The 16,040-nt window shown below is 34.6% G+C and overlaps 2 protein-coding genes across 3 annotated transcripts; both read right to left on the bottom strand.

Moving 5' to 3' along the window:
• Window positions 1–817: 817 nt before the first annotated feature.
• Window positions 818–3,883, bottom strand: LOC109073446 (nicotinamide riboside kinase 2-like). Of its 2 annotated transcripts, XM_019089564.2 has the most exons (8): window positions 3,705–3,883; window positions 2,904–2,994; window positions 2,309–2,357; window positions 1,950–2,118; window positions 1,584–1,655; window positions 1,403–1,509; window positions 1,231–1,316; window positions 818–1,136 (listed from the first exon to the last, which is right to left on the bottom strand). In XM_019089564.2, the coding sequence occupies exons 1-7, from the start codon at window positions 3,728–3,730 to the stop codon at window positions 1,231–1,233; spliced, it is 600 nt and encodes a 199-aa protein (XP_018945109.1). In that variant the 5' UTR covers window positions 3,731–3,883; the 3' UTR covers window positions 818–1,136. The 2 variants fall into 2 exon arrangements, with proteins under 2 accessions (XP_018945109.1, XP_042567600.1); XM_042711666.1 differs by lacking the exons at window positions 2,309–2,357; window positions 3,705–3,883 and having other exon boundaries at window positions 2,904–2,995.
• Window positions 3,884–9,440: 5,557 nt separating this feature from the next.
• atcaya (ATCAY kinesin light chain interacting caytaxin a) lies at window positions 9,441–13,688 on the bottom strand. Its single transcript, XM_019089569.2, has 11 exons — window positions 13,489–13,688; window positions 11,939–11,997; window positions 11,617–11,853; window positions 11,354–11,530; window positions 11,175–11,277; window positions 10,940–11,071; window positions 10,777–10,863; window positions 10,502–10,600; window positions 10,377–10,412; window positions 10,198–10,263; window positions 9,441–10,114 (listed from the first exon to the last, which is right to left on the bottom strand). The coding sequence occupies exons 2-11, from the start codon at window positions 11,973–11,975 to the stop codon at window positions 10,084–10,086; spliced, it is 1,005 nt and encodes a 334-aa protein (XP_018945114.1). The 5' UTR covers window positions 11,976–11,997; window positions 13,489–13,688; the 3' UTR covers window positions 9,441–10,083.
• Between the last annotated feature and the right edge of the window lie 2,352 nt (window positions 13,689–16,040).

Raw genomic sequence — 16,040 nt, 5'->3', positions numbered from 1 at the left:
GTTATTACTGGAATAATGTGAACAATATAGTTATTTCTTCCAGTAAAACTTAAATAATGTGAACTTCTCAGTCATGCCATTTTCACAAGAAAATCTGCCATATGAAACGTTTAAACAATTCCAATCTCCCAATGACGACAATTGCTCCTTATGTCTTCACTTTCCCCTTCCACTTATTTCATTGCACAAATATTCAAAGTGAATGTGTAGGCATTTGTCATATGAGAAAGGGACACTATTTAAAAGCACATAGGCACATTCAACAGTTTAAAACATGAGCTCAAGGTTTATTCAGGAACATGTCTAGACAATGTTTGTTTTCATGCAGGTTGAACGTCAGCATAGGCCTTACTGCACACAGCAATAAATAGCAGAGCTGAGCTGGAACTTGTGTTGCAGTGGAACGGATGATTATTTGATCATGGAGATTACTGTGTGCATTTAAAGGTTGTTTTTGTAAAAACAATCTATGGGTCATCTGCAAGCTAATTTAGGAGAAAAGATATATACCAAGGAAGGGGAAAAACCATGAACGTTAGTTAATAGTTATTTAATAGTCAATGGTTTTGTAGAGATTTAGCATTAAATTCAGTTCTTATCTTGAAGTACACGTTCACAGTATTTGACTGTTTTATAACTCTAAATTCAGCTTGTTTACTCAGTTAAAACAGAAATGCTTACAGTGGACAAAGTATACAAAGAACTGTTTTTTTAAATAAGTATTATGATAAAAACCAGCATTTTCATTAAAAGTATAATTAATAAATTGAAGATTATTCTTTATATGTGTAAAATGCAAAGTCTGACAAATGCAAAGTCAAAGCACAATGTTTATTGGTACACAGGTACAAAAACAAAAAAATAATCAGAAATTCATTTCTTTTTTTGTGGTAAACAGACAATTTTTCCAGAATGAAGAAGCCACCAAGGAGTGCTTTGAAAGACAACCGCAAAAAAACAATTAAAATATGGACACGGTCCAAAAAATAGTAATGCAAAAAAGTTCCTCCACAATTATTTAAGTTACATTCCAGTCAAGCTATTTACAAATCAATTTGTGTTTAAAAAAAAAGGCCACATCAAGTAAGATTGATATTTACAATATTGTACAGATGATCAGCTGCAATCTCCTATTGCTGAAAGACAAAAAACAAAACAAGTTCCTTTATTATGACACACAAACGAATACGATTAATTATTCCAGCAAACATCTGGATTGGCTTTTTTTACCTATAAACGATTCAGGAGTGTGTTGTGGATGTCTTCGTGAACCTGATTGTAGATTTCGTCTTTTGTTTTCAAGCCATCCAAGTATTCTGTTAAAGTAGACATAACACAAAATTAGTATTTATCTAAAAATAGTGTGGTTTTAGTACAAAAACAAAAGTCTGAAGGACCGTACCGATCGGCAAACCACAGTTCTCCATGTCTCTTCTGTGTCTCAGGTACATGGGCCACACGTGACCGTCAAAGAGCCCGGGAGGGTCAGGGATGGTGTATTGCCTTGTTCTGAAATAAACAATACAAATTTATTTCAGCTGCTCATGTTTAGCACAAAGTGTATGATTGAAATTTCAACACACCTTCTCCTTGACTTGCACTCCTCATATGGGATGGTTATGTAATATGATTTGTCAAAGAATTCCAGCAAAGGCCTGTGTGGATAAAAAAAAAGATAACCTTAAAAAGAACACCGTCTCTGAAACTACGAGTGAAGTCTTTTACTGATTACAGCATTTCTACATAGCCAGCTCAGAAATCAGCACATGTGCACCAATAGCTCAGCGCATCTCCTTATCTACGCCAATGCAGAGCGTCACATGAACAGCATGTGCGCCCCGATGGTCCCTTCCTACATATGCATTAAATACATGTTACCAAACTTTCCCAGAAACTAATCATTGCCATTGATGCAGTTCAGCCCACCAAAAGTTAAATGTGTGGCTCACTTGTAGTTGTACAGCAGAAATCCTTCTAAGATGAGTATGTGCACTTGGCTCTCAGGGTCGTCCATTTCCGTGGCCACCTGGATGCCGTGAGAACGGGCAAATTTGATTGGGTTTTCCATCCAGCCCTTGACGGTGCTCACCATGGCCTCCATATCCAAAGCTGTGATCACTACAAAATCAGAACTCAGGCTTTTAGCACAAGACTGAAACTCGAAAATTGAAGTTGAATTTTAATTTCACTTGTAGCAAAGCCACACAGAGAGAATGTAAATGGGTTGGGAGGGATTGTAAAATCTTTGTTATGGGAGGGCGATGCGTAGAATGAGGAGTTATTACTCTCCTACGGTTTATATTCTTACCATCCCACTGTTTAAAGCCATCCTCTCCGACTGCTATCAGATCCGGCGGCTGAAATAACAGTGACCAGTAAAACACTGCAGCAAATGCCGTCATGTCTATTTGAGCCAGACTGCTGATCTAGAATCAGGTCTCGGCCATCATAACCTGATGAATACAACTCGACAGATGGGAGGAAGCTGATTTTGGATCAGCACTTTTGAGTTCTTACATGTTATAAACACAAACCGTCATATTACAGCCTTATACAAGGAGCCAAATTAAAGTTTTATCAAGTAAAAGAGAGGAAAAGCAAACGTAAAGAGTCATTATTTTAAAGATACTTCTATATTTAATCCATGCATGCAGTACTACAACAGGCAAGAACAGAAAGCTACAATTAAAATAGCACAACAAATTAAATATATAATTATAAAAATCCCAACCTATTATTGAATTACTAACCTAAAGATAAAAATACTAGGAGAAATAATTACAGCTAAAGTTTTTTTTAAATTGAAAGGAATCATGATTTTTTTATTTTATATTTAGAGCCAACACCAAAATAACTAGAAATATTAAATATACAAAATATATATTACATTTAGTTGAACTCACCTTGAAAAAGTCATCCTGGTGAACCACACAGCAGTTTGGTAAAGCTTTTATTAATCTGTTCGTCAGGGTGGTTTTACCACCATTAGTCACACTAAAAAAAATTTAAAAAGGAAGGTTAAAACAATAAACGCGAGCTTAAATGTGTCAAAATCCGAACGATTAAACGTATTTCAAAATTGTTTAATCGTATATATGAAAGTGTATTCAAATAAAAATGGCGGGATGGACCTCAGTTCCTTTCTCCCTTCAGCTGACGTATAACAACAAACTAACCCAGGTAAACAATGTTTACACTTATCCAAGTTATCAACACAATACAATACAACATAATCAAACACAATCAAAAAAAAACTAAAAAAATTTTTTTTATTAAAACACAGCAACTTTCGTCACCGTTTCTTTAATAGTTCGTCTTTGGATTAAATCCGAGGCACTCACTATAATCACAAAACATTAAATATAGTAACTCAAAAAGAAAAAAATCATTCAAAAGCTGTTCTTTTACGCCATACACTAAAAGTAAAATGAATAGCTGACTACATTAAGGCGCGAATGTCCGTTAAAAAACAAAGAAATTTCGGCGCGCTTACAATTTTAAATCTCCCGCTCAAAACCTCATACGCTTCAAAGATCTGAGTTCTCTAAAAAACCCATCCTCGTCATAAATGACAATAAAACACGGTAAGAAAGTAATACATTTCTACTTGTATAAAATATTATCTTCACTTAAAAGTGTTAAAAGCCACAAGGCTCGACTGTAACTATTAGTTGTTCATAATATTACTGTAAAAAGCCACTTACCCCCCTATTCCAATGATGTGCTTCATTGTATCCGACCTGGTTGAGGTTTTACAATGTAGACGCCGCAAAACGGCTGAAATAAAAACGTACAATTAAAACTTCCGCTTCAAGTTAAATTTGCAGTCTTGTCTCCGTAGACACTAGCGCGAGTGAGAACAACAGAGCTGCACGTGGCGATATAACCAAAGATAAACGTCACAGAAAAGATGTGGCTTACGTGCTAGGCAGCCAATCGCGGTTCACGCAGGAAAGAACACGCTGTGACTTTGAATTGTCACGAATTCCACGATTAAGACAAATAGGTACACATTAGCATAATAAGAACAAATAAGAAGAAAAAAAAAGCTGTTTACATACTGGTGTAATGAGTTGATTTTCTGACATAACTATGAGCCATTCTTTGAAAACATATATTAAATTAGCAACACTAAAAAAAGCAAACTACAAAATAATTCTTTAATATCATAATATCATGCATTACATTGAAGTACAACTGGAGATTTGCAGGATAGTGAAGTACAGATACAATATACAAAGTTTAGTGATATGCTGAAATGCATGTGAAGATTTCAGATGCAAAAAAGGCTGTTTTATAAAAAAAAAAAAAAAAAAAAAAAAATAGGAGTATTTTTAAAAAAAAAAATAAAGCTGCTATACGATTAGGTTCTTAAGAAGCGCTGTTTCAGGGTTGAGCAGCCGTTTATGAGCACTGTTTATATAAACATTTAAGATAAACTTACGGTGTACACTACAGTCTCCATGCTCACACCAAACACGAATAATTTTTATATTTATTTATTTATATATTCATTGTCCGGCTATCTAGGATTTCGGTATGGCGTTAAAGGTTAGGATTATATATAGCCTATATATATATATATATATATATATATATATATATATATATATATATATATACATATATTAGTATTATATCATATTGTGAGTGTGTATTAGCACTTTCTGTTGTTTTCTCGTGGTATCGTACACGGAAGCGGTGACACGTGACGTCAGACTTGTGCAACATGTAGGAAGTGCTGTGGTTACAGGCATGGCAAGGTTTTACATTTATTTATTATTATTTTTTGTAATTTAGACTTCCTGTAAAATATTTGGACAAAAAAAAAAAAAAAAATTGCCTGTGGAATATTTCACCCGCATAGATTAATAGCCCTCACGTGAGATCTTCCTTAATCTAATCTAATAAAACATCAACATCTCAATCCAACTAGCGACAACCCTGTTTATAGATGCATTTAGTTATGCTATGGCTCAGCAATTTAGTCATAAGCAGATCTGTAGAAATTAGTCGAGCCATTGTCCAGCTCGGTTCAGTTCTCATACAATAAACATCATTACAAAATATTAAATAATGGACCCATTGAAAAGTGTTCAGCGTACAGTTAGAGGAAGCATTAGGAAAGAGGAGAAGAGAGACGATGAAAAGGTACTCGACAGATGTTGGTGAGACTTTATTTCTGGAAATGCTTTAAAGGTCACTCACATTCTAGTTGACAAAAATGTAAACCTGATTTTAGATAGTATTTAAATGAGATTAATAACTCCAGCTACTTGTAGGCCTACGGTCCTGTATATTTCACACTAAATCATATCATGTTCATTTGTTAGCCAGAGAAATGATCCCTAAAATAAGCATACTTTCTCCCAAGTTTTTTTTTTCTTTTTCTCCATTCTGTCACCTAATGGTGTTTGGGTTCCTTGCCACTGTCGACTTTTGGCTTGCTTATTTGGGGTAGACATAAAATTCAGCAATATTACTGATCTGACTTCACTGACTCTATATGATGAGGACTGAAATTTTTTGCTAGATCAGTCAACACTGATTTCAAGTGAACAATTAGACTTTTTTTTTTTTTACTGTTTAGAGCTGCTTCACAGCAGAAGTGAACTCTGTTTGCATCATTGTTTTTCTTTTTTATCACTGTAAAGTTATGAAAATAAAATATATGACAATATTTAGTACTGGATATACACAAAAATAGAATAAATCAGGACTTGTTTTTTCACAGCATTGTACACCAGCATTTATGTTCAGCAGTGTGACGTTAATGTGTGGAAATGACTTTTTAGTGTGTGATTGCTATTTTCAGGAAGATGCACTGGTAACAACTAAAAAAAGAACCTGTACAGACAAGAACCCTAGATCTAATGACCTGTAACCAAACAAACTATTGAAAAAGAACTTAGTTTTACCCTTCCAGTCAAATTGTTCTCCCAGAAATTTAAATTCTGTCATTAATTACTCAGCCTCATGTCGTTCCAAACCCGTAAAACCTTTGTTCATCTTCCAAACACAAATTAAGATATTTTTGATGAAATCCGAGAACTTTCTGACCCTTCTATAGGCAGGAATGCAACTTGCACATTTAAGTTCGAGGGCTGGGTTTCCCGATAACGATTGATCTTAGCGCTTAAGAGCATTTTTTACTTGTAAGTTTACGAACGTTCATTATTGTTTCACAAGTGTTTCCCAAAAATGCACTTAACACAGTCACACATAGCCGTGGTTTAAGTGCTACTTAGGAGTCGCTATCCGTTTGTCAAGTGCTAAAATGTCACCTTATAGAATAGCTCATAATTGTAGTAGGCTACACGCTCGTTTATTGAAATGTTAACCTAATCCTGCGTTCCAGACACCTCGAATATAATATAATATAATAGTTATAAGTATATTTGTAGAGACTTTATTTCCAGGCCCAAGATGGCTGCACGTCAGTAAGTCATTGACAGTTTATTTATTTATTTAGTTTATCCCTGTTTTTCCCAGTCTTTGAAGCATGTTTCCTACATTACTTCTTTTATTCGTTTTTTGTTCAGTCATTTAATTTAGATGTGTATTTTTAATTATTGAATAAAAATTATCTCATTAGTATACACTTAAATTCAAATTTAACTATAATCACATGAATAAAGCACTTGAATAAAGTTAAAGGTGCAATCTTCTGATTGTCCTACAGGTGGCCGAATAAATCTGTCTTCTTAGTATGCACTTAGGGCTTTACGATTACTCCAGAGCACTCGTAGATCTATGATGATTTTCAAGTGCTACTTAAGTTACGATGCTTTTGGGAAACAGACCGTAATATTAAGATCAGTCGGACGATCGTTTTTACGAACTTCTTAGGCCTACGAAGCTTTTGGGAAACTCAACCCAGAAGAGTAGGAAAGATATTGTGAAAGTAATGCATGTGACTCCAGTGGTTTAACTTCAGTTTTGTCTTCTGTTGCATGAACACAACACTCACGCGTTGTGACGCTCTTGTGAAAGCACATTAAAGTCACAATCGATATTTTTGTAAATAAATGGTAAATTAGTGTTGTTGTTTTTTTTTTTTTTTTTTTTTGACGCAAACACTCCCGTCACTTCATAAAATTAAGTTAAAACAACTGGAGTCACATAAATTACTTTAACAGTGTCTTTCCTACCATTCTGGACCTTGAATGTGTAAGTTGCATTGCTGTCTGCAGGGTCAGAAAGCTCTCGGATTTCATCAAAAATATCTTTGTTTATGTTCCAAAGAGGAATGAAGGCCTTACAGGTGTGAAACCCCACAAGGGTGACTAATTAATAACATAATTAAAATTTTTGGGTTAGTTATTCTTCTAAGGGCAGCTTTAACTTAACTTTTTAACCTACAGTAGCTTTAACAGGTGTGTATAACACAATTTTAATCGACTTCAACGGAGTCAACCTGTTTCATGTCACGTGGTTCTTTTCCTCCACCTCATGCATTAAAATCATGTAATGCACGCTATGGATTATCCCTCATGTGTGAAGAGGGTAATACAGTAGGTTACACAAAGTATTAAATGAAAGGGACACAATAACTGTGGAATACACATATTCTATATACTGTATTCTAATAGTATATTTACATACATTTGTGAATTATACATTTTATTTCTATTATTATTGTTATTATTTTTAATTTAAGGTTAGAATTTTGAACGAAAAACCAAAATGGTAAAGAGGCCAAATAATTGTGGAGCACTATATACAGTATTTAAACGTCTATGCTTTTTTTTCCAGAAACTAAGGAAATTAAACATTTTTGTTTGTGTTTTTCCAGACTACATCAAAAATAGTGTTTCTACATCTGAGATAATGATGAGGATAAGTGCTTCAAAAAATGAAACCTGCCTAAACAATGAGGGAAGAAATGTGCATGATTGCATGATTTGTGAATAAACACTAAGTACATTTAAAGTAACTCTCTGCCTGTTATTTAAGTTTAAAGAAAACTAAAATCATTTATCGTTGAATTGCTGTTTGAGACATTGACTGTTGTTCATTGTATTGCAGTTGTGTGCAAATAAAACTTATTCTGAATATTCTACTTGCATTTCAGTGTTACTGTACAGCATTTTATTAGTATTGCTCTTCAATTGTATTGAATTGTACTTCAGTTGTATTATATATTGCAGTACTACTGCAGTTTTATTGTAGTTGTATTGTATTGTATTGTATTTCTTCAGCTGTATTGCAGTAATGCTGCGGTTGTATTGCATTTGTTTGTTAGTAATACTACAGCTATACTGCAGTTGTATTTCAGTAGTACTTCAGATGTATTGCAGTAAAACGGTATAAATGCAGTTTTTCGTGTCCGCCCCCAAAAAATGCATTTTTCTACATTTAACAAAAACTGCAGTATTAATTTTTAAAAACAGAGACAATTGGACGGTTAGAGTGATTTTTATGGATATCCTCACTAATTTTTTTTTTTTCTGAATTTAAAAAGGAAATGTTTTTACTTATTTAGTGATGGGCGAAACGAAGCTTTTCAAAGCTTCGAATCAATTGAACCAATTGCTTCGCAAAATGATTCATTGTTTGGAAGCGCTCGAAACACCGCACGCTGGTGAAGCCTGCTGGTCAAAAGTGTGTAAATGCACCAAAACTCAGGCTTAAACATGCATAAAAACAGCTTTTAAAGCCCATTGCAAATGTTTTATTGAAAGTATACTACATTAAATGCAATCAAAATAATATGAATATTCATGTCTGTATGATACGTGTTTTTTTTTTTAAATATTTTATATTAATTTGCTGGCTTGCTTTATTTGTTTTTTGGGCAAAACAGTCATGACGTAACAAAGCCTCGTTTGCTGAAATCACGTGACTTGCCAAATTTGATACGCGCTCCGAACAACTGATTCGAAACAAAAGATTCGTAAAAGATTCGAATCTTCATGAAGCAGTGTTTCAAAAGCAGCCGTCACAACTATATTTACTCTGTTTTCCATTCATAAATTAGCTTTCAGAACATAATATTATTAGTAAGTCAGATTTAAACAGTGCTGGGTAGATTACTTACAAATAGTAATCTGTTAATAATTCAAATGTACGTGACAAAAATTGTAACAAAAAACATAACACAACACATTACACATAATAAAAAAACATACTAATTACTTATAAATTACAAATTACTAACTTTTTAACCACATTTTTACATAATAGTTAATAAAACAATCTACCACAATAATAAAAAAAAAATACAAAAAGAAAAAATATATAACATTTGAGTTCATTAAGGAACTGCAGGGCGTTCATGAAAATCATAAAAATGTAAAATTAAAATAAATATTTTTAAAATAACAACAATCAAAAATAAAACACTTACTAAGATATGATTAGGTAATTCAGATTACATGTAATCCGTTACTATTCAGCACTGGATATAAAGATCAAGAAAAGACACAAGCAAATCAATATTGTAGTCATATAGCAGAATGTTTAATTTTGAACCATATTCATAGCAAACATAAGGCAACATAAACGTACTGCTGATTTCTAAATGTTTTCAGAGATGACTGGCACATATCTTTTACAAAAGCTGGTCATTAAACATGAAAGGTGTTGAAACGTTCGAAAAAACATCAAAAGGAGGATTCCAGGCAAACATAATCAGCGAAATGGAAAACAGTTGCATTCGATTTGGGCGCATACACACAGAGAAGCACAGAGATGCTTGGAAATCAACATGCACCACCAATCGAATCCTAAACGGACACCCGTCAATTAAAGGCAGGTTATACGACATTCTCAAGGGTCAGAAAGCAGGGAACAGCCTATTTAAAAGAGGGATAACTGCAAAGAGGCTACAGTGCAAACAGCCACATTTCTCTGTGCGTCTTGCCATCTTTTGGTGGATTTGAAGATGCTTTTTTAAAATTGTGCCTTTGCAGACGAAAGCGAGAGCAGCTGGCCTTCTCACCCTCCAACTTTTGCTTAAAGTTTCCGCTTTGTTGCTGATCTGAGACCAGTTTCGAGTCGTCTGATATGTGTATTAATATATAATTTGGGAATATGAAAAATGGTCCAAGATCAGCAACAAAAAAAACCAAGCTCGTCCGCTCAGAGTCCGGGTTCTTCAATCGCTGTTGTCCTGGAGGCGGAGAGTTGTTCAGTTATTTCATGCAGCAAGACGAAAACATGCATAATTATAATGCGTTTTGTTGGTGTGCTCACGTTTTTGGATTGATTGGCTTCTGTTGCTGGTCTTGATGCTGCTGCTCTTTCTGTTCCTGCTCTATTCTACAAAGAGAAGAGCATTCTGGGTAAATTGGGAGTTGCTGGTCTCTTCCAGTTTGTCAAAGCATTATCTAATAGGTGTCAAATAAGCCAATTTTGAGGAGTTTGGTGACTACCTCTCTTTTCTAGCGTTCATTCTTTCCTCTTCAAATCTGCAAAAAAAGACAATTTGATCTTAAAAATTGGTATCAGATTATAGTTTTGGGTAAAAAAGGGTAAACTGTGTTTGAAGTCTTCTTACTGTAAGACACACTCTGGGATCTGGATATGATCCATAGGAACAATCTTTTCAAGCTCTTCCAGACTGTGTACATAACGGATCTTATTCATGAACTTCACGCTGTAGAGGATAAAATATCATTGATTCATTTTATATATTAAAAAACAAATAAAGTTATGTATAATGCAATATACTCATCAGATTAATTTACCAATATTTTAGCCTTTTCAGTGACTTCTCATTAAGTACATGATTTCAGTTAATCAATTTCAAATCTTGTTGAGTAATATGTTTACCTGATGAAGGGTTTGGAAATTGCGATGACTGTGCGGATAAACCAGGACGGGTGAGTGATGATCAGAGATTTCAGGTTTTTCCTCAGTCTGAGGATGAAGATTGAAGATGTTTATCTCAGTTTCTTCAAATCCATTTGCATTAAAGTGATGACTGTGTCCATACCTTCTGTCGATCATCTGATAGCACTTCTTGAGCCAGCTAATGCCGGGCATCTTACTCCGCGGCGTTCCTCCATTCATGAAGATGATCAGGTAATCCTCAGCCACCAGCATCTCCAGACTGCTCACCACATACCTGAGGAACAGACAGTGTGCATATGTGAAGAGAAGCCAAATAAGAAAATCACAGGACAAGAAGATTGCACAGTCTGGCTTAGCAAGTATCTTCATTTCCTCACAGAAAGAGGTTTTCCATCAGGTAATGGTAATCTGGGCAGCTGCTGTCAGGAAGGTAACAAGCCGTGAACACAATGATGGCATTCAAACCTTCGCCATAGTACCCTAAAGAACAGAGAAGAAGCGACTTCAGGACACAGCAGAGATTATATAAACTGCTTGATTCTGAAGCGTGACGTACCTCCATGCGATATGACGCGCAGATAGGGCCGTATGACCTGCATATCGATCCGATGTTCCTGTTCGCCAATGATCACGGTCCTCCACAAACGCCCGTTGACACCCGTCCCGTCCACACCTTCTCCATCAGCGTCGCTGTCAGCAGGAGGTGCTTTGGCCGAGGCGATGGGTGTATCATCTGAAAGCCATGGATCAGTGAATACCAACAGATCTACCAATATTTGTATCTATCTACCTAACCGATGAAGAACAGTATATTCTTACCCTCCCACTCCAGATCATTGCCATTGGTTATGAACTCCAGCGAGTCCGTGTCATCGGGCGTCTCAATATCATCCACGTTAATATCCAGATCATCAGGCGTATCCAGGAAGTCATCAGAGAGCAAGGACCCTTCGCTCTGGTCCAACGACAAGTTCATATCCGGGGCCACCAGCGTGCGCCGCTTCCGGTGAGCTCCGCCCCCTCCGGCTCCACCAATGAGGAGAGAGTTTGGGGGAGCTGAGCCAATAAAGATAAAGGAGCATTACGGAATGCAAATTACTCATTTAAGATTAAGATTTGTGTATGAAACCAAGTCACTTACAAGTTCTCCCCTCGTTCAGGGCGCAGGAAGAGTCCATGTCACCCTCCGCAGGAAGTGGCCTAGCGAGGACAATATTTCAATTCATTTTAAATGCAGATTTTTGTAAGTGCAAATAACGTTTTAAAGGGATACTCCAGCCCAAAATGAAAAATTTGTCATTAATCACTTGCCCCCATGTTGTTCCAAACCCATAAAAGCTTCGTTCGTCTCTTTAACAAAACTAAATATAATTCTTATGAAAACCGTGAGGCTTGTGATTGTCCCATAGACTGCCAAATAAAATACACTGTCAAGGTCCAGAAAAGTATGAAACATCGTCAGAATAGTCCATCTGTCATCAGTGATTCAACCATAATGTTATGAAGTGACGAGAATACTTTTTGTATACAAAGAAAACAAAAATAATGACTTTATTCAGCAATTTGTCTCCTCTGTGTCTCTCTACATCACCGTAGAACCATTTTGGAGAACATCCGCTGAACGCAAACTGCGTACGCTCTTCTGTGTCAGCCGCGCTGCATGGATGCGCTGTTTTCGTTCAAATCAAAGCGTAAATACACGTAGAAAACATATCCTTGTGTCGCGGCTGACACAGAAGAGCGTACGCAATTTGCGTTCAGCGGATGTTCTCCAAAATGGTGCTACGGTGATGCGGAGAGACACAGAGGAGACAAATTGTTGAATAAAGTTGTTATTTTTGTTTTCTTCGCGTACAAAAAGTATTCTTGTCACATCATTAAATTCAGATTGAATCACTAATGGCAGATGGACTATTCTGATGATGTCTCATACTTTTCTGGACCTTGACAGTGTAAGTTACTTGACAGTTTATTGGGACAGTCACAAGCCTCCCGGTTTTCATCCAAAATATCTTAAATTGTGTTATGAAGCCGAACGAAGCTTTTACGGGTTTGGAATGACATGGGGGTAAGTGATTAATGACATTTTCATTTTGGGGTGGAGTAACCCTTTAAGTAAAGAAAGTCCTAAATTTTTGGAACAAAATGAGGATGAGTAAAGGACAAAATTGTAATTCTTGGGTGAACTGCTTCTTTAAGCCCAGAGCATATTGTGATATGCTAATTAGCAAGTATAGGCCCTTGGGGTCGGTGCACACGCAGCTGATAAATAAAGGGGGTTGTCAGAGCCGACGGGGTTCACAGTGCTAAAAGACTATTTAACTCGCAGTTGTCATTGTTTCCCCCTGAAACGCACATTTTAGACGACAATGACAAACCAAAAGACTCGAGAAAGACACTGATAAGCATCAAAAATGCAAAACATACTAAAGAAATACCTAATAATATTGGATAACAATACTATCATATGCAAATAAATGAATGAATCACAGTCTAAATTTGATACGCTGTTATTTATAACAACATTAGATCCCTGTGGAGATTCATCAGATTTCTATATTTTCCATTAGGTGTTTGGTATTAAACAGTAATTTGGCTTTAAATACATTTTAATCAACATAAACTTAATAAAATGGATGGTTTTAGTATAAACAAGCCTGAAAACGCACAATCAAAGCTGCTCTCGCTTACCTGCTGTGTGAGACAAACTAGGTTTCTGGCTGTTTTCTGATTCTGCGAGATCTTATTCCAAGCTAGCGTGAAATCTCATGGTCCTAACGCTGTTTAATATTTCAAAAGCATCATACTGTCGTGTGATGCTGGAGCTGCTCCTCTAAGCCTGACCTGCCTCCATTTTCCTGGTGATGCTGCTTGTGTTGTTGGCAGCTTGCTGCGTCACATGACGTCGTGGCTCCCCACCAAATAAGAAAACAGCACCACCTGCTCCCGTCTCCATTCAGCATCTCACTCAGGATTCGCTGAAGAAATTATGCTTTTTTTTCCTTTTTCAAGGCCTGTATCTATATCTGTAAGCCCAGTATATCCTTCAAACTAGTTTGTTTTGATTAACCATCTTTTCTTTTATGGGGAATATCTTCAAACTGGAATAATTCATCAATATAAATGCTTTAATGCATCAAATGTCCAGTTTCTTTAAATTCCATGCATCCCACAAAGGCATATGATGTATTTTATGTCACAATGTAAACACATTTTGAAATTTGAGTCAGAAAATGTAACAGTTCAACCATTCAAAACCAAATCATCAATGTCTAAAGTATACTTTTCGAAAGCATGAAAGAAAACATGCCAACCTTCTAAAACCACCATGATCTCCATCAGCAGGCCGAAGTCAATGCTACACAACAAGCCCAAAAAAAATGCAACCCAAAAACCCTAAAAAACAATGCCTACCAAAGCATTAATAAGGAGATAATTCCCTAGTCAATGCTTACCAGAGGAATTTTCAGTGTGCTATGGATTAGTGTAAAAATAATGTTAATCCCTGTTTTAATCCCTGGCTGAAGTGACCTCTGCTTTGATTTGGAGATAATTCCCTTTCGTTCACCTTTGAATCGTCTTTTTGAATTAGGATTATTTTTGTCTGAACACTGGTAGAAATATAAACAAGACATAAACAGGATTATTACACTTAATTAAAATAAATGTTAACTGGAATCCATAAAAAAAAAAAAAAATTAAAATACAATTCCATTACTTAAAATTAAATAAATGTTAACTGGAATCCATTTTATAAAATAAAAAATAATTACAATAAATTAATAAATAATTATATAAATTATCATATAAAATATATATATATATATTTATTTAAAATAAATATATATATATATATATATATATATATATATATTATATTCTTTTTTTTTGACTAATTGTCAAGGCAGCATTTTTAAAAATTGACTTAAACCAAAATAAAATTAAAATGAATAACTATTAAAATAAATATGGTAAATGTAATAAAAAAAATCTAAATATTAATAAAAATTATAATAGTACCTCGTTGATAATTTAAAATAAATATGGTAAATGTAATAAAAAAAATCTAAATATTAATAAAAATTATAATAGTACCTCGTTGATATAATAAAACTGTTGTCTTTGGAGTCTAAATGTTATATTGAATATTACATTTAATATTAAATTGAAACTTTATTGTGGTGTGGCTTGGAAGCACTATCCACTATATTTCTCACAAAATTAATTCAATAAATGCATCCTGTTTAAAGCTTGTTAACTAAAGAAGAAACTAAAATTGAAAGGAAATCTTGCTAAATTCAGTCTTTGGTTCGATTAAATGAATAACATTTCATAATTAAGCCATTCTTACTCACATCAGATCAGATTATTCCTGGAGAACTGAATATTTGTCCTCTTCATCCAGAGCAGGACGCAGGTGTTGATGCAGGTGCCGCAGGAGAAACACAAGACTCCTCTGTTCACCGTGAGGGAGAGAGAAACTACGCTCACTGTACAGGTCACAAACAGACACTTTGACACTAAATTCAGCTGATCATGTTTCCAGAAGCAGGTGTATTCTGCTGTTTAAACCCTAACATTACCAGTAGTGATGCTTTATGAATATCAGCGATGCTTTGTCATAATGCTTCTCCTCCTGAATGCTGAATGCTGGTGGTCCAGACTCAGAATGAATAGTGTATCTGTTATTTAGGCACTTGCACATCCTCTGAGCACTGGAACAACAGAGCCTTTGAAATCCAACATTTTATACATTATAACCTTCTCAACCCACAGGTGGCGCTAATGTACAAGACATCTTGCTCATTTTGAGTGGATGAGACATTTATTTTGGTTTATTAGTATTAATGTGTAAAAAAAAACCTTAAACCAATTGGGCATATTTTGTTGTTTAATAACAATTGTTATGTTCTATTATTATATGTTTAAATTTCATTATATATATATATATATATATATATATATATATATATATATATATATATATATATATATAAGTCGACCAACAACAGAATAAGAATCGTGTTGTTGCATTTAAAATTGTATATATATGGAATGTACACATTATTATATATTTTTATTATATATTAACTATATTGTATAAGTATGTAGACATATTTGGGGTAATTATAAAATTAGTAATTATATTATATTATGATATTATATTGTTTAAAATGTATATGTTCCTGTGTTTTTATATATATATATATATTATATATATATATATATATATTATATATATT

This window comes from Cyprinus carpio, chromosome A22, assembly GCF_018340385.1.
Source record: "Cyprinus carpio isolate SPL01 chromosome A22, ASM1834038v1, whole genome shotgun sequence".
NCBI classification, from domain to species: Eukaryota; Metazoa; Chordata; class Actinopteri; order Cypriniformes; family Cyprinidae; genus Cyprinus; species Cyprinus carpio.
The sequence above is the reverse complement of the archived record's forward strand: the minus strand, read 5'-3'. Positions and strand labels throughout refer to the sequence as shown.